Below are 27,904 nucleotides of genomic sequence, written 5' to 3' on the forward strand. Positions count from 1 at the left end.
TATGTTTGTTTAATGTCAAACTGTCCATATACTTTCTAAAAACAGAACCAAAAAACGGTGCCGCCTGGCACCAGCTATCTAGCTTTTCACTTCTTGGCCAATTCCTCCTGGGCACTTCCCAGCAAAGAAATGGGTTTCTTCTTAGTGAAAAAGATGTTGCAGTGACATCTCTTGACCACAAGAGGGGGACAAAGAGCTAGAAGTTATCCTTACAGTATTAGGAGGGGAAACAGGTTTTATACATGTGTGTAAGTAGAATTCTGGCAAACCAAACATCAGAGATACACCTGAAAGGCTCTACATAGAGGGCTAATGGAATGAATCCTTTTCTAAAATACAGCGAGAATGCTTTCGTCATGTGAGTCATGTCCTCTAACATCCTACAGGTTGAGTATTCCTTATCTGAAATACTTGAGACCAGAAGTGTTTCAAATTTCAGATTTTTCTGGATATTTGCATTATACCAGTTCAGCATCTCTAACCCAAAAATCTGAAATCCAAAATGCTCCAATGAGCATTTCCTCTGAGTGTTGTGCCAGTGCTCAAAAGATTCAGATTTTGTAGCATTTTAGATTTTCGGAAGAGGGATACTCAACCTGTGTTCACTCTACCTACCCTAGCTTTTCCAACTAAGTGGTGCCTGTCACTTTAGGCAATCTCAAAGCATGACGAACTGTACTCCTGTTGATGTGCTTCAGTTATTCCTCTATCACATTTCACTCTCCTGTCACCAGCTGCTAAGTTCTTTATGGAGACTGCAGCGGGAACTGCAGACTCATTTAAGTAGAGGATTGAACTGGGAAATTCCCTCATCTTTAGATGGTGGCCAAATTCCCTGCATCAGAAAGCTCTGGTTGTCACACACTGACAAATGTGCCCAATTGCTTTACCAACCATGTCACAGTTGTCATAGTTTGGTTTTGTTGTTTTTTTAATATCTGTAACTCTCCTAATTCTTTTCCTTAGCTAGCTACCTTGCAAGCTATTATATAAAAGATAACAGCTATTTCCTAAGTTACCCTCTAACTAAAATACCACGTACCCCACACCAACCAGAATGGCAAGAATCTTAAGGACAAAATACAAAGATGCTTTCGCAAGTGGAATGTCATACATTGCTGGTGAGAAGGTAAACTGGTACAAGCATTCTGGAAGATTGTTTTGCAGGGATCTACTGAAGCTGAAATACACATGGCCTACAAATGAGCAATTCCACTCCCAGGCACACACATAACAGAAATACAAAAACATGTACACCACAGAAGCACTATTCATAACAGTCAAAAACTGAAAACCACCCAAACAAGCAGCAGTAGAACAGATTAATAACTCTAACACATAATGCAATGAAACAATATCTAGTGCAAAGATGAACAAATTACTGACACATGGAATAACATGAATTAATCTAACAAACATGTTAAGTTAAAGCTGCCTCCTCACGTATTTTAAGTTTGGCCTAAAGGTTTCTCCGTACATAGTGAACTGTAACCTAACTGTGTAATCCTTCAAAAACAAATCAACTTAAAATATTATGAAGTCCAAAATAAGGAATACTTAAAATAACTTACTTTATTTGCTTTTAACATACTAAAAAGCTATGCTCAAATGACTCATCCTCCCTACTGAATAGGCCCTCAAATAGAATGTATGATGGTATTTACTTAAGATAAATAACTACTTTATTGAAGGTTCCAATAAAGTGTACCCCAGACTGTAATCTACTCTTGTACCAATTACAGAGTTTCGGCCAATCACGGAGGCAACTGTTCAAACTGCTCAAATAAGGCCAATGCCATGCTATAACCAATCCGGCTGTTCATGTACCTCACTTCTGTTTCCTGTGTGTCACTTTACATTTTCTGTCCATAAATATGTGACCATGTGGCAGCACCAGTCACTCTAAACCTATTCTGGTTTAGGGGCTACTGGATTCCCTAATCGTTCTTTGCTCGATTAAACTCTGTTAAACTGGCCAGGCGGGGTGGCTCATGCCTGTAATTCCAGCACTTTGGGAGGCTGAGGTGGGCGGATCACTTGAGGTCAAGAGTTTGAGACCAGCCTCGCTAACATGGTGAAACCCTGCCTCTACTAAAAATACAAAAATTAGCCAGGCATGGTGGCGGGTGCCTGTAATCCCAGCTACTTGGGAGGCTGAAGCAGAAGAATCACTTGAACCTGGGAGGCAGAGGTTGCAGTGACCCGTGATCGCACCACTGCACACTACAGCCTGAGCAACAGAGCAAGACTGTCTCAAAAAAAAAAAAAAAAAAAAAAAAAAAAAAGGCCGGGCACGGTGGCTCAAGCCTGTAATCCCAGCACTTTGGGAGGCCGAGATGGGCGGGTCACGAGGTCAGGAGATCGAGACTATCCTGGCTAATACGGTGAAACCCCGTCTCTACTAAAAAATACAAAAAAAAAACTAGCCGGGTGAGGTGGCGGGCGCCTGTAGTCCCAGCTACTCGGGAGGCTGAGGCAGGAGAATGGCGTAAACCCGGGAGGCGGAGCTTGCAGTGAGCCGAGATCCAGCCACTGCACTCCAGCCTGGGCGACAGAGCAAGACTCCGTCTCAAAAAAAAAAATCCATTAAATTTACTTTGTCTAAAGTTTTACTTTTAACATATAATGTTGGGCAAAAGAAACTAGATGCAAATAGAAGTATACATAAGTTTAAAATCAGGAGCACCAATCAACAATAAAAGAAGTTTACTTATGGGAGGGGTAGGTGATTCCCTTTAAAAAGGCAGCAAAAAAAAATTGATAATGCTCTATTTCCAGATCCTTGCAGTGGTTACACAAGCATATCCACTCATCAAGTTGTATATAATTTGTGTGCTCTGTGTAATCCTTCAAAAACAAATCAATTTAAAATATCATGAAGTCCAAAATAAGGAATACTTAAAATAACTCACTTTATTTGCTTTTAACATACTAAAAAGTTACACTCAAATGACTCATCCTCCTTACTGAATAGGCCCTCAAATGGAATGTATCATGGTATTTGCTTAAGATAAATAACTACTTTAATGAAGGTTCCAATAAAGTGTACCCCAAATAGCGGACATGACTGACCCAAGAAAAGTAAGATGCTTTAAGGGCAAAATTCCACTATCTATCTGTTTTGCGGGGGGCCTTCAGCGGGGGAGAGGACAGAGTCTCACTCTGTCACCCAGGCTGGACTACAGTGGTGCAAGCATAGCTCACTGCAGCCTTGACCTCCCAGCCTCCTAAGTAGCTGTGACTACAGGCACACACCACCATGCTCAGCTAATTGTTTAAATTTTTGGTAGAGAGGGATGTGGCTTTGTTTCTCAGGCTCTTGAACTTCTGACTTCAAGCAATCCTCCCATCTCAGCCTCCCAAAGTGCTGGGATTATAGGCGTAAGCCACTGTGCCCAGCTCAATATCTACTTTCTAGACATTATTTTGAATTATTACTTCAGGAAATATCCAGTAGAAAACTTTGCCATTTCTGGAAACTCAGTATTTTTATTTGTGAGATTAAGTCCCCAAAATACAACTCTAATATACAAAAACTGAGACCCTGAAAAATAAAGAACAGAAAAATCAAACAAGAGTCTCTGCCTTGACATGTTTCCAGAAGACAGCTGGTACATGTAATTAGAGTGGAAGTTTATATAAAATATATCTAAGCCAGGCATGGTGGCTCACGCCTGTAATCCCAGCACTTTGGGAGGCCAAGGTGGGTGGATCACTTAAGGTCAGGAGTTCAAGACCAGTCTGGCCAACATGGCAAAATCCTCTCTACTAAAAACACAAAACTTAGCTGGGCATGGTGGCGCACGCCTGTAGTCCCAGCTACTCCGGAGACTAAGACATGAGAATTGCTTGAACCGGGAGGCGGAGGTTGCAGTGAGCTGAGATTGTGCCGCTGCACTCCAACCTGGGCAACAGAGCAAGACTCTGTCTCAAAAAATAATAGTACAATAAAATAAAATAAAAATATCTAAAGCATAGGAAAAAATGGCACTTACTCCTCTTTTCCTTTTTCTTAAATTTCCCTTTTTTCTTCCCATGATCTTTCTCATCATCAGACACTATATCAGGAGGCTCATGGAGGATGTCGTGGGGAGGTGAAGGCTCGCCAGTGCGGTACAGTCCAGGAAACTTAGTAGGGCTGATCTCTTCAGAGCTGGGGGTCCGGGTAAGCCCGCTGCCATGCTCCACCCTGCGGTGTTCACTGGGGCTGCTTGTGGGGGGCAGGAAGCACTCAGTCATGCTGATGCCCTGACTAGGAAGGGACGAGGTCTTCTCTGTTACCTATCCATTACACCTGCACCAAGAAAAAAAACATGAGCAGAGTCACCTAACACCAAGGAACAAAAACACCACAAATACACAGCACAGCATTTACAAATCAAAAATATTTTCTTCACAACCCCCTTGTAAAATACTCTCTCATTTCATTATCTCGAGATACATTTCATACATCACACATTTCAGTTCTCAGGGTTGAAAGCACTGGGATCTTCAAGTATTCAAAAACTAGATCAAATGAAAATCAGAGGTAGAGTTCCCAAAGTCCTTTAAAGGAATACGGAATTCCTTAAAAAAAAAAAAAAAAAGAAAAGAAAAAAAACCCTCATCATTCTAAAGTACTTCATTTTGACTGCTACCCAACATAAAATCTTACTATTTTACTTTAGGACTGAACAACGATAAATAAGTTACAAAGACATCTTTATAACTACACGTGAACAGTTCACATCGCAATTAAATTTTATAATTAAAATGATATATTTAATGATTCACATAATTACAGACCACTATGATTCTATGATGCATGCAATTATATATACAGCTCATGTATCAATAATAACTATATTTCTGTACTGCAGTTATGCTAAAAGAAATGAAGGAACCCTCATTTAGTCAATCCTAAAATACATGCAAAATAGTTTTACTACAACAGATGCTACAAAGGGCAAATGTAAGAGGAGTTCAAAATTTGTTTGCACTTTTTCCCTTCTTTAGATGGTAGGTACATAGTCAAAGTACTGCGTTTAAAAGTTACTTGGATTAATTCTTATTCCTCTTTAATGGCATTATGACATTCATTTGAAATACTATCAGAATCACTTTTTCTCTTTGCGCTCACTTTATTTATTTATTTATTTTTTGAGATGGAGTTTGAAGTTTCGCTCTTGTTGCCCAGGCTGGAATGCAATGGCGCAATCTTGGCTCACTGCAACCTTTACCTTCCAGGTTCAAGTAATTCTCCTGCCTCAGCCTCCTGAGTAGCTGGGATTATAGGCGCCTGCCACCACATCCGGCTAATTTTTTGTATTTTCAGTAGAAACAGGGTTTCACCATATTGGTTAGGCTGGTCTCGAACTCCTGGCCTCGGGTGAGTCACCTGCCTTGACCTCCCAACGTGCTGGGATTACAGGTGTGAGCCACTGTGCCCGGCCTCTCTTTGCACTCACTTAAAGGTTAACTTTACAATTAAAAAAATCCATAAGCCGTAAGTGACAATTCTGACCATAAACAAAGTCAAAAGCAAGCAAATGTAGAAAATAAAAAGAAAGTTGCAAATTGGGAGAGCTAATTTCTAAAAAGCAAAGAATTCTTAAATTAATAAAAATAGCAACAAATTAAGAGAACCAGACAAAGGATGTGAACAGGCAGTTCACAGAAAAGTGGCTAAAAAATGAGTGGAAACAATGTTCAACTTCAATTATAATTTTTTAAACAATGAACTATCACTTTTCTAATATGAGAATGGCAAAGAACAAAATGGCACATATAAGATCCATTACGATGGTAAGGATAGAGGAAACAGGACTCACGAGAACACCTACTAATGGTAGAAATGTAACACGATCCTTTTAGAAAAGCAATCTTATCGTAGCTATTACAATTTTAAATCTATTCTTTTGATCCAGGAATTCCGCTTTTAGGAAATTATCCTTCAGACATACTTTCATAAAAATGCAAAGATATATGCAAGAAAATATTCATTGCAGTACTGTGAAAACAAAAAACAAAATAATTTAAAATGCTATCACTAGAATACTGATTAAATTATGGTTTATCCAAATAATAGGCTATAAAGTCTGTCACACACACACACACACACACACACACACACACACAGAGTTTCTGAAAACATATCAGAAACGGTTAATTACTATTAACTCTTGGAAGCGTCATAAGGGTAGACTTTATTCTTTCCATTGTATCCTTTCTATATAGTTTGAACCTCGCCATGTCTATATATTACTTCTATGACTTAAAAAAATGAAAAGCGGCCTGGCACGGTAGCTCATGCCTATAATACCAGCACTCTGGGCTGCCAAGGTGGGTGGACCACACGAGCCCAGGAATCTGAGACTAGCCTGAGCAACACGGCGAAACTTTGTCTCTAAAAACACAATACAAAAAATTAGCTGGGTGTGGTGATACATGCTTATAGGCCTAGCCACTTGGGAGGCTGAGGTGGGAGGATCACTTGAGTTCAGGAGATGGAGGTTACAGTGAGCTGAGATCGCACCACTGCACTCCAGCCTGGGTCACAGAGTGAGACCCTGTCTCAAAATAAAAAAAAAAAGAGAATAAGCTATTTTTTGATCCTGTAAAAATTATGCAGCATTAAAAATCATGCTTTTGACAATATTTAATGATGTGAGGAAAAAGCAATTTTATTTACAGCATATCAATTTAAATATGTAAATATATGCATAAAATCACAGGATATTAATAACAATTATCTCTGAATTGTAAGATTATGAGTGATCTAAACTCCCTTTTTGTCTTTCTGCTTTTTATAAATTTTCTACCCAATATGCACTATTGCTTGTAGAATCAGAAAAAAACATTAAAAACAAAAAAAAGTTTCCATTGAAGGATCAATAAGCATCAGTATAATTCTGTTATCTTAATGGGCCCTGACTTTTGGCTATCTTTTTATGATTTTTGTTTTTGTTTTTTTGAGATGCAAGTCTCGTTCTTCTTGCCCAGGCGGGAGTGCAGTGGTGCACTCTTGAGTCACTAAACCTGTCTCCTGGGTTCATGTGATTCTCCTGCCTCAGCCTCCCAAGTAACTGGGATTACATGTGTGCCTCACCACACCTGGCTAATTTTTGTATTTTTAGTAGAGACAGTGTTTCACCATGTTGGCCATGGCTGGTCTCAAACTCCTGACCTCAGGTGATCCACCAGCCTTGGCCTCACAAAGTGCTGGGCTTACAGGTGTGAGCCACCATGCCTGGCCTTGGCTATCGTTGTTTTTTGTTTGTTTGTTTGTTTGTTTCAGAACGCACTCTGTCATCCAGGCTGGAGTACAATGGCGGGATCTCGGCTCACTACAAGCTCCGCCTCCTGGGTTCACACCATTCTCCTGCCCCAGCCTCCCGAGTAGCTGGGACTATAGGTGCCTGCCACCATGCCAGGCTAATTTTTTTTTTGTATTTTTAGGAGAGACAGGATTTCACCGTGTTAACCAGGATGGTCTCGATCTCCTGACCTTGTGATCCGCCCACCTCGGCCTCCCAAAGTGCTGGGATTACAGGCGTGAGCCACCACGCCCGGCCTTGACTATAGTTTTTTAAAGTGCATTCTCTTTTCCCATTAATTGAAGTTTTGACAATCTAAGAGTTGAGAGTTTAAAAGGACCTATAGAGTTCAACAAGGTAACAGTAATTATACATTAGAGATGAGGAAACTGAGCTCAAGTCCATGGAAGCTAAAACACAACTTGTGGGGCAGGAGCACAGCTTTACACTCCAGAAAAAAAAAATTGCTCATAGACATATCACCCACATGGATACCATGTTGTTGTATACTTCTCTGTCTTTGCTCATTCTCTCCCAGGAATCCAGCCTTCCTCTCAATATTTTTGTGTGGCTAATTCATATTCATCCTTTAACACTAGGCCTGCAATTGAGCACGATTTTGTAGATGATGGAAACATCCTAAATTTGGATTATGGTGATGGTTGCAGAAACCCATAAACTGGCTAAAAATCATTAAATTATACACTTCGAGTGGGTGGATCTTACATGAGTTCTACCTCAATAAAGCTGTTTAAAAAAATCAAGCACCAGCAACACTTCTGCAGGAATCCTCCCTGGGGACCCACTCCATCCAGTATAAGCCACGAATATTCCTTTTCTGTGTCCGAGAACATCCTGGACGTACCTCTTCACAGCGCTTACCATACTGTATTTCAATTACATGTGCATGTGTTCACCTCGCTAACGTGAGCTCCACCATTTCACACTGCCTATGGCACACACTAAGTAGTCAAATGTTTATTTAATAAACTAATTGGTATCTTTTCTGTTCTCAACATATTTGTTGTTGATGAGACAAATATTAGAAGAAATGAATCTTGCCCTGAGCCTTAAGTTCTAATTCAGGAAATCAAGAAAGGGAGTCGACATTTTATTTGAGTTCCTGTGCCTTCTGGGTTTCACATGCAGTAATTTAGCTAACCCCGTAAGAAAAACAGTATTTTTCCATGTTTACGAACAGAGAAAGTAAGGCTCAGAGAGCTTAAATAACTTACCCTAAATCACATAGCAAGTAAGAGATAAAACTGGGATCTGTTTGACTCAAAACACTTTTTTTTTTCACTGAACCACCCTTCATATATACACACACAAAAGGGAATAAATACATTTATGCCAGGAGGAACAGTGTGGTTAAAGACACACAGGAACATTTGGGACTTACGAGAATGGGAGAGGACCAGCCTGACCCGGGCAGTTCTTGCTAAGCAGCAATGGAAAAGACATTAAAAGATACGGTGGGCTCAGACAACTGAACGCCACGCTGAGAAGGTCAGACCTGGTGTGGGAGTCATTACCAATTCCAAAGCCAGAAAGTGACAAAACTGGCGCTAAGAGAGGAGTAAGGGCAGGAATACCAGCAGCAAAATGTCAGACGGCTTTTGATCATTCACTCCTACAACATTGGTTAAGTTATACCTATGTTTCCACGTTCCCCTGGTACACAATTATTTTTGTTTCCATACTAGACTGATAAAGACAAGAAGACAGTTTTGTTCATGAAGTATTTAATAGATTATCTCACAAAAGCTACTCTAAAGAAATATTTATTGACTTGTTGTGCTACGGACTGAATGTGTCCCCTCAAAATTCATATATTGAAACTTAATCCCCAAGGTGATGGTATTAGGAGGGAGGGCCTTTGGGAGGTGACTAGGTTGTGAGGGTGGAGTCCTCATTAATGGGATTAGTGTTCTCTTATGAGGACACTCTCTCCTCCTTTTATGAGTTCACCACCTCCATCCACCACGCGAGGACACAGCAAGAAGGCCCCATCTATGAACCAGAAAGTGGGCCCTCAGCAGACACCAAATCTGTCAGCATCTTGATCTTGGACATTCCAGCCTGCAACTAAAAGCAATATATTTCTGTTGTTTATAAGCTACCCACTTTACAGTATTTTGTTATAGAAGTCCAAACAGACTAAGACCACTTAATTCATCTAGAGTTGAAGATAAGTGGAGCCACTAAAGGCAGACATGAAGGAGTGAGCGTCTGAGTGCAGGATGGTTTAGTAAGAAAGGAAGAACAACGTGTTTGCAATAGGACATATTGTTTGACCACTGGGGAGCTATAGCAAGCCTAAACTTCACTGAAGAAAAGGGCAGAAGAGAGAGGCTTCAAATGGTCCATAATAAAATTTAATTAAGTATAAATATTCAAAGGTAAGAAAATAAACAACAAAAATCCGAAATTCTTATTTCTGAGGCAAGAGGATACCTGGTGTAAATTATTGAAAATTTGAATAAAGATTAGTTATCCTTATTCTTCCTGGGAAGTACAACTAAAATTCCCAGATCAGATTAAAAAGAAGAAGGAAGAAGAAGAAGGAGGAGGAGGAGGAGGAGGAGGAGGAGAAGAAGAAGGAGAAGAAGGAAGGAAGAAAAAGAAGGAAGAAGAAGAGGAAGGAAGAAGAAGAAGAGGAAGAGGAAGAAGAAAAAGAAGAAGAAAAAGACTCTGAAAGGTAGACAGAAGGAGGCAGACCGGTTCAGCACCTCAGGATAGGAGGAACATGGTGGTGGGTTCCCAGAGTTTTCTTCTATCTCACACCACAGACTTGGAATGATAGAAGCTGGGAAATCCAGAAATGCCAACAGGCGTAGACAAAAACAAGAACAAAAACAGCTACAGTATTCAGGACAGTAAGGTGTTGCAGCAAGAACAGACAATAGATCAGAGGAACAAACAGAAATTCCAAAAAGAAATGCACATGTGTATAGTTAATTGATTTTCAACAAAGGTTGCAGAGGAATTCAATGAGGGGACAATCTTTTTCAACAAATAGTGCTGGATAAGCATATGGGAAAAAATGAAGCTCAACTCTCTATGTCATATCATGTACAAAATATATTCATGATAAATTACAGACCTAAAACTTAATGGCTAAAAACTATACAACTTCTAAAAACATATTTTTGAGGGCTTTGAGAGGGTAAAAACTTCCCAGACACTACCAGAAAGAACTAACTATAAAATAAAAAACTGACTAATTGGACTTCTGCTCATCAAAAGACACTATTAAGAAAAAAAACAGGCCAACCACAGTGGCTCATGCCTGTAATCCCAGCAATTTGGGAGGCTTAGGCAAGAGGATCACTTGAGCCCAGGAGGTAAGCTGCAGTGAGCCATGACCACAGTGCACTTTAGCCTGGGTGACAGCAAGAGGCCTTGTTTCGTAGGGAAAGAGAAAGAAAAAAAGATAAAATGAACAGTCAAGCCAAAGACTTGAAGACTACATTTGTGTGTCTGTGTGTGTGTGTGTGTGTGTGTGTATTTGACAAAGGATTTTATTTAGAAGAAAAAGATAAAAAACCCATAACAAAAATGGGCAGAGTTGAAAAAACAGTTTACAAAGGAAAATACAATATGAAAATTGATCATATGAACTGGGTCACTTGTCATACCCAAATAAAACTGAGTCAAGAAGCCAAGAGGAAAAAGCACTCTAGGCACACACCATTGCTCCAAGAATGTCATTCTCTGCCAGCCTGGCTGCTGAAACTGCCTGCTCTAACCTGAAACCAGTTTTATCTAATCACTACCTAAGCAACCTGCTGCCACTCTAGGACTGGCTTTACCCACCGTCACTCACCACTCAGAGCTTGCCAGTCCCCCAAACCTTACTAGTGCTGATGAACTTTCTCACAAAGCAATATAAAATAGCTCTCTTTTTAAAAATAAAACCCCCAACCTTCTCTTTGTTCGTGGGACACAGCAAAGACCATCAGGTCTGTGTGAGTATGCCCTGAATTGCAATTCCTGCTTACCAAATAAAATGTTTTAAATTTAGAGATCTATCTCTATATTTTATTTCATTTTGACATACGGATGGTAAGTTCAAGAAAAAAATATCAAATAAATGCAAATTAAAATCAAAATGAGCCATCAATAGACATCATCTAGAACGGCTAAAATTTAAAAAGAACAACAATCCCTAACACTGGTAAGGATATGGGGCACCCACAAGTCTCACACATTGAGACTTGGAAAACTGGCAGTATCTTTACTTAAGCATATCCTTCTATATGACCTAGCAATTTCACTCCATATTTACCCAAGAGAAATGAAAACAAATATTCACAAAAAAAACCCTGCTTATCATCAGAGTAACTTGATTTGTAACAGCTAAAAACTAGAAACACCCACATTGCCAACAAACAGAAGATTGGATTCATATAAGGGAATACTATTCAGCATCTTTAGTAATAAATAAATAATCCATATACACAACAAAACAGATAATTTCATAAAACTGCACAAGAACACAACAGAATACATAATGTATGACTGTATTTATAGTAAGTTCTAGAACAGGTAGTCACCTAGGTGTCAAAAGAATTTAGAACTGTTGCTATGAGGGTGGGGAGAAGAGGCACGGGTTGAATACGAAGTAGCAAGAGAGAACATTCTGTGTTGACGGCCATGTTCCTATCTACATTGTAACAGACGTGTGGGCTATAAGTATGTATACATTTAAGACTTATCAAACTGTACATTTCACTAAATATAAATTATATTTCTTTTCTTTTTTTTTTTTTTTTTTGAGATGGAGTCTCAGTCTGTCACCCAGGCTGGAGTGCAGTGGCATGATCTTGGCTCACTGCAACGTCCGCCTCCCGGGTTCAAGCGATTCTCCTGCCTCAGCCTCCTGAGTAGCTGGGATTACAGGCGCCTGGCTAATTTTTGTGTATTTTTAGTAGAGACAGGGTTTCTACTATGTTGGCCAGACTGGTCTCGAACTTCTGACCTCATGATCCACCCGCCTTGGCCTCCCAAAGTGCTGGGATTACAGGCTTGAGTCACCGCACCCGGCCTAAATTATATTTCAATAAAAACTCTGAGAAGGAAAATAAAGGGCCATGAATGTCTTACAGAGATGTGATCATGAGCCATTAAAAAACATGGACGCTGGCCAGACACAGTGGCTCACGCCTGTAATCCTAGTGCTTTGGAAAGCAAAGGCAGGTGGACTGCTTGAGGCCAGGAGTTCAAGACCAGCCTGGACAACATGGTGAAACCCCATCTCTACTAAACACACAAAAATTAGCCAGGCATGGTGGTGCGTGCCTGTAATCCCAGCTACTTGGAAGGCTGAGGCACAAGAATCACTTGAACCCAGGAGGCGGAGGTTGCAGTGAGCCGGGATGGCGACACTGTACTCCAGTCTGGGTGACAGAGAGAGACCCTGTCTCAAAAAAAAAACAAAAAAGAAAAAGGACTTTCCTTTTCAAATATGGACCTGACCTCATGAAATTTCAGAGCACAGGGGATAAAAAGATACCAAGTGTCCTGTGGGTGAGGGAGCTAGGGAAACAGCTTACATTCACACCCAGTTATCACTATTTCCAATCATTCCAAAATGAAAGCATGTGGCTGGTTCCCATGTAAAAGACAGTATCTCTCTAGAGAGAACTGAAGATTAAAAAAAATTACTTCTGCAACAGCAAAAAGTGTTCAAAGTATAAAGCAAAAACCACATATCTAGAATTTTACTTTAGAACCAAAAACAATCGTACCTTTTCAAGAAGTACAGTTATGACAGTACTGAGATGAAACAAACAAAAAAGTTCACAAAACTAGACTCAAATTTAACTAAACAATAGTTTAAAAACATTCACTTCTCAGGCCGGGCGCGGTGGCTCACGCCTGTAATCCCAGCACTTTCGGAGGCCAAGGCAGGCGGATCACGAGGTCAGGAGATTGAGACCATCCTGGCTAACACAGTGAAACCCTGTCTCTACTAAAAACACACAAAAAGTTAGCTGGGTGTGGTGGCACATGCCTGTAGTCCCAGCTACTCAGGAGGCTGAGGAAGGAGAATGGCACGAACCTGGGAGGCAGAGCGTGCAGTGAGCCAAGATCGCGCCACTGCGCTCCACACTCCAGCCTGGGCGACAGAGCGAGACTCCGTCTCAAAAACACAAACAAACAAACAAACATTCACTTCTCTGAAGGACTAGGTTATACATTGTTCTTAAAGTAGTATTTTCTGCTCATATGCCAGTATTAATCAGCACACACAGTAAGAATCAGTCACGCATGCAAGAGAACAAAGCAATATAAATAAAGATAAAGAAATTAAGAAAACTAATGTCTCCTGAAATTAGCTTTCAAGAATAAGTCTACTAGTTTATTAAACTTGGTACTATCTAAACATAAAAAGGCCTATTCCAGAAAAACAATAACTTGCTTAACCAGTTTACAAGTTAAACAGATTCAGTATTTTATAAATGTTCTTTATTAATAAGTATCAGGCTTAAGTTCACTAAAAGCAACCTTTCTTCACATTTATAGTTTTAAAAAATAATATGTAAATTAAAATTCTCTAATCTAGAATTAAGGGAATTCAAATATTGACTTATCAATACCTTATATACTTAACACTAACCAGTATTAACATATTATTTGGAAATGTTATATTTTGTAAGCATTGTTTGCAGACACAACACATTCTTGTTCTTCCCACAATAAGGAAATAAATTGTCCCAGAATTTAAAGACAAGAGTGTCCTCTGAGAGGACCACTGAGCACCCCTCATAATAAATGAAGAGAACTGTGACAATGCATCTCATGAAATTTCAGAGCACTGGGGATAAAAAGATGATACCAAAAAGTGTCCTGTGGGCGAGGGAGCCAGGGAAACAGCTTATATTCACAGGATCAGGACCAATTTGCCAACAGAAACACTGGAAGCTTAAGGACATTAAAGAAGTATCTTCAAACACTGAATGAAAATTAGTTCCAACAATCATTCAAGTGTATAGTTAAAATAAATATTAAGAGAACTTGCCTCCAATATTTCAATGTAGGTTCTATTTTCCATAAGTGTTGGCCGGCTGACAAATACAGACAAAGAGTACAAAGAGAGGAATTTTACAGCTGGGCTGCCGGGGGTGACATCACATATCAACAGGACGGTGATGTCCACCTGAGCCTCAAAACCAGCAAGTTTTTATTAAGGATTTCAAAAGGGGAGGGGTGTACGAACAGGGAGTAGGTCACAAAGATCACATGCTTCAAAGGGCAAAAGGCAGAACAAAGATCACATGCTTCTGAGGAAACAAGACAAGGGCAAAATCAGAACTCCTGATAAGGGTCTGTGTTCAGCGGTGCACATATTGTCTTGACAAACATCTTAACAGAAAACAGGGTTCAAGAGCAGAGAACCGGTCTGACCAAAAATTTACCAGGATGGAGTTTCCCAATCCTAGTAAGCCTGAGGGTACAGCAGGAGACCAGGGCGTATCTCAGTCCTTATCTCAACCACATAGAACAGACATTCCCAGATCAGTCGTTTACAGACCTCCCCTCAGGAATGAATTCCTTTCCCAGAGTATTAATATCAATATTCCTTGCTAAGAAAAGAATTTAGCGATATCTTCCCCACTTTCACGTCCATTTATAGGCTCTCTGCAAAAAGAAAAATATGGCTCTTTTTGCCTGACCCTGCAGGTAGTCAGACCTTATGGTTGTCTTGCCTTGTTCCCTAAAAATCACTGTTATTCTGTTCTTTTTCAAGGTGCACTGATTTCATATAGTTCACGCACACGTTTTACAATCAATTTATACAGTTAACACAATTGTCACAGTGGTCCTGAGGTGACGTACATCTTCAGCTTATGAAGACAACAGGATTGAGAGATTAAAGTAAGACAGGCATAAGAAATTATAAAAGTATTATTTGGGAACTGATAAATGTCCATGAAATCTTCACAATTTATGTTCCCCTACCGCGGCTCCAGTCGTTCCCTCTGTTCGGGGTCCCTTACTTCCCACAACAAATAATGCCATTTTCAGACTAACAGTCTCAAGAAATTTATTTTCCCAATAATTTACAATCTCAATAATATACTTTCTCAATAATTCCTACAAAAACAAGGCAGTAAATAAACAGTAGGAAGACTTGATTGAGATTCAACCCTAGAATGCAGCAAAGGGAAGTCCCCATAAAAGCAAATCTGTGATCAACTAATCCACAGTGAAGCATGACGAAGAAGAGTTCCAAGGAATGATGGAAATCAGATACATCTGACCACATGGAAAACAACAATAAGACATGTTAAAGAGTCACTGGAGCTTTGGGGATAAATCTGTCATAAGAATAGGCTGGGATGGTGGCTCACACTGCTAATCCCAGCACTTTGGGAGGCCAAAGAGACAGGACTGCTTGAGCCCAGGAGTTTGAGACCAGCCTGAGCAATGTAGCAAGACCCCTATCTCTACAAAAGATTTAATTAGCTGCGCATGGTGGCACCTGTCTGTGGTCCCAGCAACTTGGGAGGCTGAGGTGGGAGGACTGCTTGAATCCAGGAGATCGAGGCTGTGGTGAGCCATGACCTCACCACTACGTTCCATCCTGGGCAACAGATCAAGACCCTATCTGAAAACAAACAAACAAAACAGTAAACAAAGCAAATAAAAATAAGAAACAACCATCAACTCTAAGAGAAAGAAAAGTTAGATGAGAAAAAGAATCTGTAGTCCACTGTTCAGTATTATACAATATTTATCTAGTTATCATGATAACACTAATACTGACTGAATCAAACACTGTGAAGTGGTCATTTTGAAGGACTGAAGGCAGGGAACTGGGGCAAGGGTATAAGAAACCTAAACCCTCATCTGTCGTAATACCTAGTTAATAGATAATGTCAAAAACTGGCATCTCAAGAAATAGCAGTTTTTTAATGAGAAAAAAGGAAACAAATAGCAAAAGAAACACCTAAAAGAAAAAAAAAAAAACTAAGACTGAGAGAGGTGCAAGGATGAGGCAGGGAACAGTGTTTTCCTTTTTAAGTCATTTATTACTGTGTTGGGGGCTGCACCCCCAGGACTGGTGATTTGCTAGAAGGATTCACATAACTCAGCATATAGTTTGCACTCACAGCTAAGATCTATCACAGAGAAAGAATAGAAAACAAGAGCAAAGGAAGAGGCACATAGGGTGAAGTCCAGAGGAAATCAGACACCAGCTTCCTAGGTCCTCTCCAGCTTCCTAGGGTCCTCTTCTAGTGTGTAACGCTGGACAGGTTCAATCTCTCCAGCAACAGTTAACATTTGTGAAGTGTAGTCTACCAGCAGCTCATTAGATATGGGGAGCACATTCTCTTTTTTACATTTATAAGCTGAAATGGGACAGAAATAATCCTTCAGACTGAGCAGATAAAGTTTAAAAGATTTTATATCAACAGTGAAATTCTTCACATGATAACATGTTTGAGGTTTATGACCAGGACCCATTAAATGCAAACTATTCACATATACAGGCTCAAAAATAATTTCTCATACACATTCCACAGAGCAATTATTATCCAATTTAGTAGCTGTATAATTAATTCTTTCATATCTATTAACTTTGTTTAGGCTTGTATTTTAATCCAGATTTTATTCTTTATTTGGGTTATTTTCTGTACCCTTCTTCTATACCATGAGACTTAATCTTTATTTTAGCTTCTGCCCTACTGACATGCTTCAGACAAGATATGCAGGTATCATCAGTTTAGAAAATGTGAAATTCTCAAATTCATTATAATGAATATGAATGTACGAATGCCCTTTTCATGCTGATAACAACTCTTAAAGGATTAATGGACCAGGTGCAGTAGCTAGCGCCTATAATCCTAACACTTTGGGAGGCCAAGGCAGAAGAACTGCTTGAGCCCAGGAATTCAAGATCAGCCTTGGCAACACAATGAAACCCTGTCTCTACAGAAAATAAAAAATTAGCCAAGTGTGGGCCAGGCACGGTGGTAATCCCAGCACTTTGGAAGGCCGAGACAGGAAGATCACGAGGTTAAGAGATCAAGACCATCCTGGCCAACATGGTGAAACCCCATCTCTACTAAAAATATAAAAATTAGCCAGGCGTGGTGGCAGGCGCCTGCAGTCCCAGCCACCTGTGAGGCTGAGGCAGGAGAATCACTTGAACCTGGGAGACAGAGGTTGCAGTGAAATGAGATCACTCCACTGCATTCCAGCCTGGTGACAGAGCAAGACTGCATCTCAAAAAAAAAAAAAAAAAAAAAATTAGCTGAGTGTGGTGCCATGTATCTATAGTCCCAGCTACTCAGGAGGCTGAAGCAGAAGAATTACTTGAGCCCAGAAGGTCGAGGGCCATAGTGAGCTATGATGGCACCAGCCTGGGCAACAGCACAAGACCCTGTCTAAAAAAAAAAAAAAAAAAACCAAGTTTTTAAAAGGGATAATGACAAGAAAGTAGAAAAATTAACAAATTATTTCCACCTGGATGGTAGAGCCTACTGCACACCTAGGCTATATGGTGTGGCCTACTGCTCCTAGGCTACAAACCTGGACAGCATGTAACTGTGCTGAATACTGTCAGCAAGTGTAACACACTGGTATCTAAACTACTTCCACACAAAGTACAGTTATGGTATTATAATCTTATGCAACCACCTCTGTATATGCAGTCTACCTTTGACTGAAACATTATGTGACACATAACTGTACATATATTAAGTATCAGAGGGAAAAACCCACTTTGGACTCTTGCCTTTATTATTATTTTTTGAGACGGAGTCTCACTCTGTCACCCAGGCTGGAGAGCAGTGGTGTGATCTCAGCTCACTACAACCTCCGCCTCCCGGGTTCAAGCGATTCTCCTGCCTCAGACACCCGAGTAGCTGGGATTACAGGTGCCTGCCACCACGCCTGGCTAATTGTATTTTTAGTAGAGATGGGGTTTCACCATGTTGGCCAGGCTGGTCTCGAACTCCTGACCTCAGGTGATCCACCCACCTAGGCCTCCGAAAGTGCTGGGATTACAGGCGTGAGACACTGTGCTCGGCCTCAAGTAAATCTTAAATTAGAACTTAACTGGGGTGATGGGGGGACCAACACATTTATTTAATAAAAATAAAATTCACACATTGGTTACAATAAGACCTGGATAATAGTATTTAGCCAAGATTCCCAAAGAGTGCACTGAAGCACCCAGGGGCACCTCAAGCAAACTCAGAGGGGAGTTTTGGGACATCATAAATTTGAGGGGAACAGCAATACTGGACATCTTTCAGAAACAGCACAAAATACTAGCTAAAAGTAGTTCAGTTTCAACATTAGATAGCACTGCTTTCCTCTTGACAATATATCTTGTGAAACCGAGTTTTCTGGGGTCATGTGACAAAAAAAGAAAAAAGAAAAGTGCCATGTAAAAATCATCATGGAACAAGAAATGAGGGTAGTGATGTCCAATATAACTGCAAGGTATTACAAGTTGTACACTGTCCTACAGGCACACACAAATCATTAGTAATTTTACTTATGTAGGAGTGAAATATAATTTCCTCTTTCAACTTACATGTATAATTTTTTCAAACAGCTGTTAACTTGTTGTGATACTGTGATCTAGTAAGAAATATGGGCATGCTGGCTCATGCCTGTAATACCAGACGGGGGACTGCTTGAGGCCAGGAGTTTGAGGCCAGCCTGGGCAACATAGCAAAACCATGTCTCTATTTAAAAAATCTTAAAAATTAAAAAATTACAAAATCCTTTGTAATACACCAGTAATAGTAAGTAAACTGTTTACCTGGTTCTATGAGCCATTCATGCAAGTTCTCAAACCTGAAGAGGGGGTCTTGGGAATGTCCAATTTGGAGCCAAATTGGATATGGTTGTGGGTAACCTGGGGACCCACTACTTGTGATTGATATCTAAAGTGGGGGACAGTCTTGTAAGACTGAGCCCTTAACCTGTGGGGTCTGCATTAATTTCAGATTAGTGCAGCGCCAGCATTAAGTTAAGCTGTAGAATACCTAGTGTCTGCCAAGAATTGGATCACTGTTTGATATGGGAAATCCCTACACCCTTCTGGTGTAAGAGTGCTGTGAGAGAGTAGAGAAAAACTGTTTTTCTCTTTTTAGTTGTTGAGATGTAAATACATATTAAGTTGTGTGAACCTACAACATAATAAAGGAAACTTTTAAGTGTTCCTGTTAAGTAGATTTGAGCTCTAAGAACAGAATATGCACAAGATAAGACAGAAACATCAGTCACAAAAGAAAGTAGTAAATCACGAAAGATGCTTGGAATTGAAAGGACTCAGAAGTCCTTGAATAAGCTCCCACTGGCCAAAGATGGGACAATATGAGTACCGATAAAATTAACAACTGCAATGAGCTAAAATGCATCAATTATATTTAAATCCATGAGTGCATAATTATACTAAAAAATAAAAATGCATTGGTCACCTTTGGAGAATCCAGAGGAACACCTCATTTTTTGAATAGCTGATTAATAAAGTTGGGGAGAAATGGAGCATTTATCCTAAATCTACTAAGTGACGTATTAATGCTGCCAAGTTTATCTTTATCAAAATCTTACGGCTAGTCAGTAAAGAAGAAATGAAAGAATATTGGAGGCCAAGCGCAGTGGCTCACGCCTGTAATCCCAACACTTTGGGAGGTCGAAGCAGGCAGACTGCTTGAGCCCAGGAGTTTGGGACCAGTCTGGGCAACATGGCGAAGCCCTGTCTCGATCAAAAATGCAAAAAATTAACTGGACGTGGTGGTGTGCACCTGTGATCCTAGCTACTCGGGAGGTAGAGGTGGGCAGATCACTTGAGCCCAGAAGGTCGAGAATGCAGTGAACTGAGATCATACCACTGTACTCCAGCCTGGGTGACAGACCCTATCTCAAAAAAAAAAAAAAAAAAAAAAAAATATTACAATTATCAACAAGGAGTTAAACTCTATAAAATACTTTAAGAGATTTATTCTGAGCCAGATGCAAGGACCACTGCTACTCGAAAGGGGTCCCAAACCAGATCCCAAGAGAAAGTTCTTGGATCTCGCACAAAAATGAATTCAGGGTGAGTCCATAGTGCAAACTGAAAGCACGTTTATTAAAATGAATTCAGGGTGAGTCCATAGTGCAAACTGAAAGCACGTTCATTAAGAAAGTAAAGGAATAAAGAATGGCTACTCCACAGGCAGAGCAGCAGCCTGGGCTGCTGTACTAAGGGGACTTATTTCTTGATTATATGCTAAACAAGGGGTGGATTATTCATGAGTTTTCCACGAAAGGGGTGGGCATTTCCCAGAATTTGAGGATTCCTCCTCCTTTTAGACCACATGGGGTAACTTCCTGACATTGGCATGGCATTTGTAAACTGTCATAGCACTGATGGGAGTGTCTTCTAGCATACTAATGTATCATAATTAGCATATAATGAGTAGCCAGGACGACCAGGGATTACTTCCGTTGACATCCTGATTTTGGTGGGATACGGCTGGCTTCTTTACCACGACCAGTTTTATAACCTGTATCTTGTGTCGACCTCCTGTCTCATCCCGTGACTTAGAATGCCTAACCTCCTGGGAATGCAACCCAGTAGGTCTCAGCCTCATTTTACCTAGCCCCTATTCAAGATAGAGATGTTCTGGTTCAAACACCTCTGACACTATGACTCATGACACAGCCCCAGGAGGTCCTGAGAAATGTGCCCAAGGTGGCTGTTTTACAGCTTGATTTTATATATTTCAGGGGGACAGAAGTTAAAGGCAGACATCAGTCAATACGTGTAAAGTGTACGCTGGTTCGGTTGAAAATAAAGGACAACTTGAAGCCAGGGCTTCCAGGTCATAGGTGGATTCAAAGATTATCTGATTGGCAATTGGTTGAAAGAGTTGTTATTACCTAAAGATCTAGACTCAATAGAAAGGAGCATCTGGGTTAAGATAAGGGGTTGTGGAGACCAAGATTTTTATCATGCAGATGAAACCTCAGGTAGCAGGTTTCAGAGCTCTTAACAGACCTAAAAAGGTGCCAGACTCTAGTTAATTTGCTCCTGGATCAGGGAAAAGATCTGCAAAGGAAAGGAGATTCTCTAGAGAATGCAGATTTTCCCCACAAGAGACAGCTTTGCAGGGCCATTTCAAAATATGTCTAATAAATATATTTTGAGGTGAAATACCTTGATTTCTTTCAGGGCCTGCCATCTGTCATGTGATGCTATACTAGAGTCAGATTGGAATTTGGTATCTTATTGCTACAAAGTCTGTTTTGTCAGTCTTAAGATCTCTGTTTTCACGTGAATGCCAGTCAGTCATGTCTGAATTCCAAGGGGAGGAAGGTATAATGATGCATGCCCAACCTCCCATTCCCTCCATGGCCTCAACTAGTTTTTCAGGTTTAGATTGGAACTCCCTTAACCTAGACAGGGGTCCATCAGTCAGTTGGGGGACTTAGAATTTTATTTTTGGTTTACACCACTTTATAGACAAATAAAAATGGATACTGGCAATGATGATCAACAGTTGCTAGTAACACCAAAAAAAGAGATCAAGAGATAAAAGAGCAGAGCTCCTTGATGGATGCACACACTATCCCTGAAAAATAAACAAATAAAACAATCTGATTATGTAGAAAAACAGTTTTTTCTTGGCTCTCATACCACGATGTGTAGGGGTTTACTCCGCACACCAAGCAAGCAATCAACATTGCAGCGGACACCAGCTGGGTGTTCTCCAATTCAATTCTGACACCATCCATAGCATCAGATTCCACAGGTTGACAGCTCAGTCCCCAAGGCTGCCCACCTCCAAATTCTGATGCCAATTGCAAGTCCTAGGCTGTTTTACCTGTGCTTCCGCCAGAGGTTTTGAACCAGAGCAACTCCATCTCGAATAGGGGCTGGGTAAAATAAGGCTGAGACTGACTGGGATGCATTCTCAGGAGATTAGGCATCCTTACAGGATGAGATAGGAGGTCAACACAAGATATGGGTCACAAAGACCTTGCAGATAAAACAGGATGTGGTAAAGAAGCCGGCCAAATCCCACCGAAACCAAGATGGCGATGAACATGACCTCTGCTGGTCCTCACTGCTCACTATATTCTAATTATAATGCATTAGCATGCTAAAAGACACTTCCACCAGCACCATGACAGTTTACAAACGCCATGGCAACATCAGGAAGTTACCCTATATGGTCTAAAAGGGGGATGAACCCTCAGTTCCAGGAATTACCCACCCCTTTTCCGGAAAATTCACGAATAATCTACCCCTTTTTGAGCATAGAATTGAGAGGAGCCGGGCACATTCCTCAACCCCGGGCTCAAAACAAACAAGCCCAGTACAAACACATCCCATCCTCCCATCCCACCACATATCACCACATATCTCTCAAACTTCCTGAGCCCAGTACAAACACCACCTGGAAGGTCTCCAATAAGGAGACAGCCGTTCAAGGTTTTACTGAAAGCGCGGGAACCGAAAGAATTCCTTTGTTCCCCTGTAACTTTCGGGCTATAAAAAAGCAAGCACTCGCATTGTTCGGGGCCCTCTTGTATGGTGTGTAATGGAGGGACCAGGTTCGAACTTGTCATAAAGATCCTTGCCGCTTGGCTTTGACTCTGGACTCTGGTGGTCTTCTTTGGGGAACAGAGGGTCTGGGCACAACAGAATCAGGAAATAACTATAAGTATATTCAGTCAAGCAGCCCATGCCGCTGCTCTGCCTATGGAGTAGCAATTCGCTTGTTTCTTTACTTTCTTAATAAACTAATGCTTTCACTTTATGGACTCTCCTCAAATTCCTTCTTGTGTGAGGTCCAAGAACCCTATCCTTGGTTCTGGATCAGGACAGCTTTCCAGTAACACTTCTGATAGGACCAGCTATAAATCAGGGTTCCCATCACCTCTACCTTGGGTTTGATTAATTTGCTAGAGCAGCTCACAGAACCTAGGGAAAGACTTAGGTTTACACTTATGTTCAATTTATTATAAAGGATACACAAAGGGTATAGATGAAGAGATGCACAGGGCAAGGCATGTAGGAAGGAGTGTAGTGCTTCCGTGTCCTCTCTGGCTACACTAACCTCCAGGAACTTCTACCTGTTCTGTCAAAAAGCTCTCGCAACCCCATCTTCTTAAATTTTTGATGGAAACTTCATTGGATAGGCATGTTGAAGCATGGACAACCATGCAGAAATGCGACTGAACAAAAAGGGTATAATCTAATAATCTAATACTAATAGACCAAGTGGGGAAACCCGGTAAGGCCTATCTTGTTCAGATTCTTCTTGGCCTCTCTGTGCAGCATTCCTTCCTCCATGGTATGGGACAAGATCCATTCTGAAATGAGGGTCTTATGACCTAAAATCAGACAATGTAAGTCAGAGAATTTCTTTATGGCCAGCTCCAGGACAGAAAGCTGGGGGAAGATTAGAGCATGTTTTTAGTTTCTATGGCCTGCCTTGGGGAGAAAAACAAGCAAGTAAACAAAGACCAGGAGAAGGCCAGAGAGAAAGGTGTCTTCTGAGGCCTACTTCTGAGATCTAAAGTACTCCAACATCATAACAAAAGACTGTCTTTCACCTTTATTGCTCAGAAGTTGTTTCAAAGCTTCTTCAGGAATCAAAGACAAAAGGCAAAATACTTTAACAAAAGATATGCTTATTATTTAAGTCACTTAAGAAATAGCATGGGCTATGGGGAGTTACGAGCCAGGAATTCTGGATGAAAACATATATGGACAGATAGATAAATAGATCTATATATCTCATGATATCACACAGATCAAACTGCAAAATCTACAGGATATACAATTTAGTTTCTTTAGTTAATGCTCTGGAAAAAAAAAAGAGAGTGAACATAAAAATTAAGAGTCCTAAGACTGAAAGAATGAAAAGACAAGCCACACTGAAATAAAATACTTATAGAAAATATATCCAATAAAGTACTATTACCCAAAAATATACACAGAACTCTTTAGGCTGGGTGCGGTGGCTCATGCCTGTAATTCCAGCACTTTGGGAAGCCAAGGCAGGCGGATCACCTGAGGTCAGGAATTCGAGACCAGCCTGGCCAACATGAAACCCCTGTCTCTACTAAAAATACAAAAATTAGCCGGGTGTGGTGGCAGGCACCTGTAGTCCCAGCTACTCGGGAGGCTGAGGCAGGAGAATCGCTTGAACCTGGGAGGCAGAGGTTGCAGTGAGCCGAGATAGTGCCATTGCACTCCAGCCTGGGGGACAAGAGCGAGACTTTGTCACACACACACAAAAAAACAAAACAAAAAAAATACCTCTTTAAACAATAAGAAAACAATTCAATTTTTTAAATAGGCAAAAGACCTGAACAGACACCTCACCGAAGATATGCAAACGGCAAATAAGCACATGAGAAGATGCTCAGCACGACATGTCACTGGAGAACTACAAATTAAAACAATGTGATACTACCACATACCATTATTATGGCAAAATCCAAAACACTACCACCACCAAATGCTGGCAAGGATGTACAGCAACAGGAACTCTTATCCATAGCTGATGGGAATGCAATATGGCACAGTCACTTTGGAAGACAGCGTGGCAGTTTCTTACAAAACTAAACATACGCTTCCTATATGATCCATCAATAGCACTCCTTGGTATTATTTACCCAAGTGAATTGAGAACTTATGTACATGCAAAAACCTGCACATAGATGTTTATAGCAGGTATATTTATAAATCCCCCCAAAAAAGGCAGCAATGGATAAACTGTGGTACATCAAGATAATGGAATTATTATTTAGTGCTAAAAAGAGATGAGCTATCAAGTCATGAAAAGATACAGAAGAAATGTAAACACATATTACTAAGTAAAAGAAGTTGAGCACAGTGGCTGACAACTGCAATCCCAGCACTTTTGGAGGTCAAGGTGGGCAGATTGCTTAAGTACAGCAGTCAGAGAACAGCCTGGGCAACATGGCAAAACCCCATCTCTACCCAAAAAAAAAGAAAAAATTAACTGGGTGTGGTGGTGCACACCTCTAGTCCCAGCTACTTGGGAGGCTGAGATGGGAGTATCACCTGAGCCTAGCAGGTAGAGGCTCAGCAGTGAGCTGAGATCACAGCACTTCACCCCAACCTGCGCGACAAAGTGAGACCCTGTCTCAAATTAAAAAGGCCATATGACATTCTGCAAAAAGCAAAACTACAGAGATAGTAAAAAGATTAATAGCAGTCAGGATTTAGGGAGGAGGAAGAAATGAACAGGTGGAACACAGAAGATTATCAGGGCAGTGAAACTACTCTGTATTGGTACTTTAGTGGTGGATACATGTTCATTATTCATTCGTCTAAACACATGGAATGTACAACATACCAGGAGTGAACTGTAACACAAACGCAGCTCTAAAAAAACAAAGTCTATTTTTGTAATTTTAATAAAGTCTATGTTTATAATTTTCTTCAAAAAAATTTCCTAAAAATGAGATTGAGGGAAAAATTACCTTAAATTATTAACATTAACTACTGATACAGAACAACAAGTAGGTCTAATATCACCCACGACAGTTAGAGAAAATCCTCAGCTGACAATTCTAAGTAGAAGTTTCCTTAATAGGTGATGTCTAAACATTTAAATGTAGAGAGCTGCTCAAAAGTTATAAAGTGGCCAATTATCTTGGTTAAGTAAGAACCACCACCCCATGAAGATTTCAGTTAAGGTGTACTGGTTCGTTTTTATGCTGCTGATAAAGACATACCTGAAGTTGGGAACAAAAAGAGGTTTAATTGGACTTACAGTTCCACATGGCTGGGGAAGCCTCAGAATTATGGTGGGAGGCTAACGGCTCTTTTTACATGGTAGTGGCAAGAGAAAACGAGGAAGAAGCCAAAGTGGAAATCCCTGATAAACCCATCAGATCTCATGAGACTTATTCACTGTCACGAGAATAGCATGGGAAAGACGGGCTCCCATGACTCAATTACCTCCCTCTGGGTCGCTCCTTTTCAAAACACGTGGGAATTCTGGAAGATACAATTCAAGATGAGGTTTGGATGGGGACACAGCCAAACCATATCACAAGGTAACATTTTAGAGAAAAGAAATAGAAAATAGGAATAAAATTACTATCTGGATGTAAAGGTACTGCATAAGAATTAACAGCAGCTCACATTTATAATCCCAGCACTTTGGGAGGCCGGGGTGGGAGGATCACTTGAGGCCAGGAGTTGGAGACCAGCCTAGCCAACATGGTGAAACCCCATCTCTACTAAAAATAGAAAAAATTTGCTGGGCATGATGATGCACACCTGTAATCACAGCGACTCAAGAGGCTGGGGCATGAGAATCACTTGAACCCAGGAGGCTGAGGTAGCAGTTAGCCAAGATCATGCTGCTGCACTCCAGGTGACAGAGGGAGACTCTGCTCAAAAAAAAAAAAAAAGAATTAACAACAGCTGCTGCCTTATTTCCTGCAATTAAATAAAATCTGGAGACAGAAGTAAAATACTAATCTTAAGCAGGCAAAACAGGCCAAAAGTCAAGATTTGGGATTACAATGTCACACAGTAACTAAACTCTTTACCTACGTAGTGAATTATTTTGATTAAAGAAAAGCAGAAAGTAAAAGCACCATTTACTAAATTATGATAACAAACAAAAGTTCAAATTAAGTTGTTAAAAGTAACAATCATTATTTGTTTAAAAAATGTTTATACACATACACACACACACACATTAGCAGACTGTTCCTGTCTTGTAACTTATATTCTATAACTCGTTATCATCATGTAAAACTATTCTATCATTTAGACCAAAAGGAAAGAAATTATGCTTTTATGGCTTCAGTTGACTACAAAAAATTTTTATACAATCATAATGCTTCTAAGACATTAATTTGAAAAGTAACCTGAGGAATATTTGAAGAAGCAAACTCTAATGTTGTAATATTTTTGTTTTTCCTTAAAATGCTAAACTTTGTTGAAAAACTTAGAATTTTACCCACTGCCTTTCAATTGTTGTTACCTCAGTAGTGGTAACAAAATGGACGTAGTAAGCTTTTCTTCAGCTTTATATCTGCAATTTCTTTTCTCATAATTCTCTCAAGCAGAAAGTCTAAGTTCTTGATTCATATTCCTATTTTGAAGCCAGGCACAGTGGCTCACACCTGTAATTCCAGAACTTTGGGAGGCCGAGGCAGGCAGATTGCCTGAGGTCAGGAGTTCGAGACCAGCCTAAATGGTGAAACCCTGTCTCTACTAAAAATACAAAAATTAGCCAGGTGTAGTAGTGCATGGCTCTAGTCCCAGCTACTCGGGAGGCTGAGGCAGGAGAATTGCTTCAACCCAGGAGGTGGAGGTTGCAGTGAGACAAGATCACACCACTGCATTCCAGCCTGCACGACAGAGCAAGACTCCAGCTCAAAAAAACCAAAAAAATTTAAAAAAAAAAAATCATATTTCTACTTTGGAAGGAAACACTGAAAACTGCTAATGTCCTACTTCAATTTTTGCATTTTCCTTAAAAATCTTTCTTCCCTCATCCCCCCCTCAATCCTCCTTATTTCTCAATAATAGTTCCTTATTATACATTTTTCTGATGGCACCTATACTGGCAGACTATGAAAAGTCAATA

At 40.3% G+C, this 27,904-nt stretch overlaps 1 protein-coding gene across 3 annotated transcripts in view; it reads right to left on the reverse strand.

Moving 5' to 3' along the window:
• The window catches only part of RALBP1 (ralA binding protein 1), a 63,993-nt gene that overhangs the window by 21,593 nt on the left and 14,496 nt on the right, over nt 1–27,904 (reverse strand). For all 3 annotated transcript variants that reach the window (XM_025365399.1, XM_025365398.1, XM_025365400.1), the window contains one exon: nt 3,996–4,294. In XM_025365399.1, the coding sequence (XP_025221184.1) occupies nt 3,996–4,239 (244 nt within the window). In that variant the 5' untranslated portion in view covers nt 4,240–4,294. The remainder of the gene's footprint in view (nt 1–3,995; nt 4,295–27,904) is intronic.

This window comes from Theropithecus gelada, chromosome 18 (assembly GCF_003255815.1).
Source record: "Theropithecus gelada isolate Dixy chromosome 18, Tgel_1.0, whole genome shotgun sequence".
In the NCBI taxonomy this organism is placed as follows: Eukaryota; Metazoa; Chordata; class Mammalia; order Primates; family Cercopithecidae; genus Theropithecus; species Theropithecus gelada.